Raw genomic sequence first — 2,860 nt, 5'->3', positions numbered from 1 at the left:
GCATGTGGTCTGTCATTGATAATCGATTTTCATTGGCTTTAAATTCTTACTTGGAGTTCCGTGATGACAAATAATCAAATATGTATAAAAGACAAAGGACTTCTTAACAGTCACTGAAATTTTATGAAGTTTTTCAAGACGAGATTATTTTTCTTTTTCTTTAATTTCTTTCTTTCTATTCTCTTTAACTTTTTTTAATTGTAGAGGATAACAACCTTTTCCTAGTGTATTTCATTTTTTAAAAGAAAAATTAATCTTTTAATCCTTTAATTTTAAGTCATTTGTAACTTAATCCCTCAATTATGACTCATTGTAACTCAGTCCCTCAACTATAACTCGCCTATGACTCAGTCCCTCAACTTTTAAATTACTTACAAATTAGTCCCTCAATCTTTGTTAATTTTTTTTTCATATTAGCTTATATCTCACATTAATGAATAAGAAGAAGGTATTTTAAAATAATATATGAATATTTTTTTATCCCTCTTATTTGATAAAAAAAATTTTAAAAAAATTAAAAAATAAGGACCGAGTTATAGGTAAATTAAAAGTTGAGAGACTGAGTTACAGTGAGTTATAGTTGAAGGATTGAGTTACAAATAAGTTAAAATTAAAGAACTAAAAGATTAATTTTTTAATAGCCACCACTTCAAGTTCTGGATAAAACAATTTTAGAGGACTCACCGTCCAAAAAGAATGCTTAAAATCAACGATGACGGACCAACTACCAACCGTAAATTCATTACGTCCCGGCTACACAGTCATATGCAACGATTAGTCTGTTTTATTTTATTGGATTCACGTTTGGTTAAGCAATTTTTGCTTTTAAATTAAATTCAAACAGTTGCTTTTTAGAATGTAAAAAGGAAGGCTAGTCTTTTTTAAAAAAATGGTCAAAATCTGTTACAATTACGCACTCACACACTGACACGCATAAATTTTTTATAGAAATTAAATACAATTTTTTTAAAAAAATTAAAGGGAATAGATATAAACGTAAACGGGTCAACAAAATACATAATTTTTTTTTTTAAAATGGATGTTTAACATTACAAGCAGCACTAGGCTGTTATTCATCATCATCATCATCATCATATTTATATCTTATTCGCATCCACTTCTCATTTCACCATTCTACTATTTGTCAGCGGCTGATATAAGCGGCAACTTGACGTTCGACAAGCCCCCGGTTTTAGCCCCCACCGAAATATATACTCCCTCCGTATATATACATGCGTGTGTGTGTATCAGTATATATACGTACTCTGTATAGACAACTCTAAACCCCTATCAAATAATCGTGTTCAGAGAAAGAATGGTCTGCTTCTGTTTCCTGGTGGACCAAACAAGGCAAGTGCAGAGGAGCAAGCCCGCCGCCGGGATTTGTTCGCGATGCGGCGGCGGAGCGAGCGTGGCAGATATGAAGACGGCCACTAGATTCTGTCACGTCCCTTTTTATTGGAAATCTTGGAGAGCCATCGTTTGCACTTTTTGTGGATCCATTCTTCGTTCTTACCGTTAGTCATGTCATCCCTCTCTCAGCATACCTTCTTCGCGTCCACCACCATGTCTCCGTTCCCAGCTTTCTTTATCCATATTATTTCATCTCTTCACCTTTGAAAGATTTAGAGATATTCTTTCTTCTCAAGTTTGTCAGAGAAGTTCCCTCTCTGATTTTTTTGAGACAACCAGAGAGAGTCCAGGACAGAACAGAAAGCAGCATCAAAAGCTATTATAGCGGACATCATCTCTGGAGGGTCTATTGCTTGTTGTATCAATCCCGCCATATTCATCCATCTCATGCAGCGCCAAGGCCAAAGGGGTCGTTGCCTTTTCCTGCGACTGGAAGAAAGATTGTGCGTTCTTTGAGCCCTGTCTCAGTAAGCAGGGAGGCTCTTTTATTTTCCCTCCATTTTGAAACCTTTTTTCTCTCTTGAATGGGAAATTAGGTATTAGGCTGATCTAGTAGAGCTGTATTTGAGATCTGGACTTTATTTTTAACTTGACTGAATCAACTGTGTTTCTGTTCGTTTTGAATACTGCTAAAATTTGAGTTGGAATCTCGCGATTCCGGGACGATTCGGGTTATACTGAGCAGATCCTCACCGGTGAGATGAGAACTTTAATCAAATGGGAATTGGTTAGTACAGACAAATCTTTTCAACAAAATTTTCTTTATGGATTCTTGAAAGTTGAATTACCACTAAACATTATTACTATTACTAATGGCTTTTCCAAATTTAAAACGACATGAACCTTCTTAAATGCTCGCGACTGTGGGACTGGAGAGTAATATATAAATACAGGAAGGGAGTTAAATGCAGAACCGTGGGAGGAAGTTGCTTAACTGGAACCAGTTAGATGACACTGCAATTTGAGCTTTGAGTATTTATTGGAACGCCTGGGGTTGCGTTTCAGCTTTTATTTTTTCCTGAGCGGTGCTTCTTCATGTTGCACTAGCAGTAGTAGAGAAGCTCGGAATCCATAATCCATAGTAACTCCAGTAACTCCCAGCATGGATGTCTGTCAACCACACATTGATTTTTTTTTCTTTTGGCCAGAACCACACATTGATTGATAGGGACTAAAACAGTTCTTAAACAGCACTAGGACTAGGCTACAGCATGCAAAAATAAAATATCTTGTAACAATGTGACTGAATTTTAATTTAAAAAGGTCAATAATTTACTGTTAACATAATCAAACAGGGTTGGATTGGCATAATAATTAAATAAAAAAATATTATATATATATATATACTATGTTAATAAAATAACATAACATTATTATAAATTAATAATATTATGAATTATAATTTTATAACTTTTTAAATATAGGTGGGTTTGATTAAATTAAATAT

At 34.4% G+C, this 2,860-nt stretch overlaps 1 protein-coding gene across 1 annotated transcript; it reads left to right on the top strand.

Moving 5' to 3' along the window:
* The first annotated feature begins 1,153 nt into the window (after nt 1–1,153).
* On the top strand, nt 1,154–2,037 carry LOC129299300 (uncharacterized). Its single transcript, XM_054937768.1, has one exon. It carries the CDS (start codon nt 1,316–1,318, stop codon nt 1,520–1,522), a length of 207 nt encoding a protein of 68 aa, XP_054793743.1. The 5' UTR covers nt 1,154–1,315; the 3' UTR covers nt 1,523–2,037.
* Nucleotides 2,038–2,860: the final 823 nt, after the last annotated feature.

The sequence above is a fragment of the Prosopis cineraria genome, unplaced genomic scaffold, assembly GCF_029017545.1.
Source record: "Prosopis cineraria cultivar Desert tree isolate PC_DT_omini unplaced genomic scaffold, ASM2901754v1 PC1112, whole genome shotgun sequence".
Lineage (NCBI taxonomy): Eukaryota > Viridiplantae > Streptophyta > Magnoliopsida > Fabales > Fabaceae > Prosopis > Prosopis cineraria.
The sequence above is the reverse complement of the archived record's forward strand: the minus strand, read 5'-3'. Positions and strand labels throughout refer to the sequence as shown.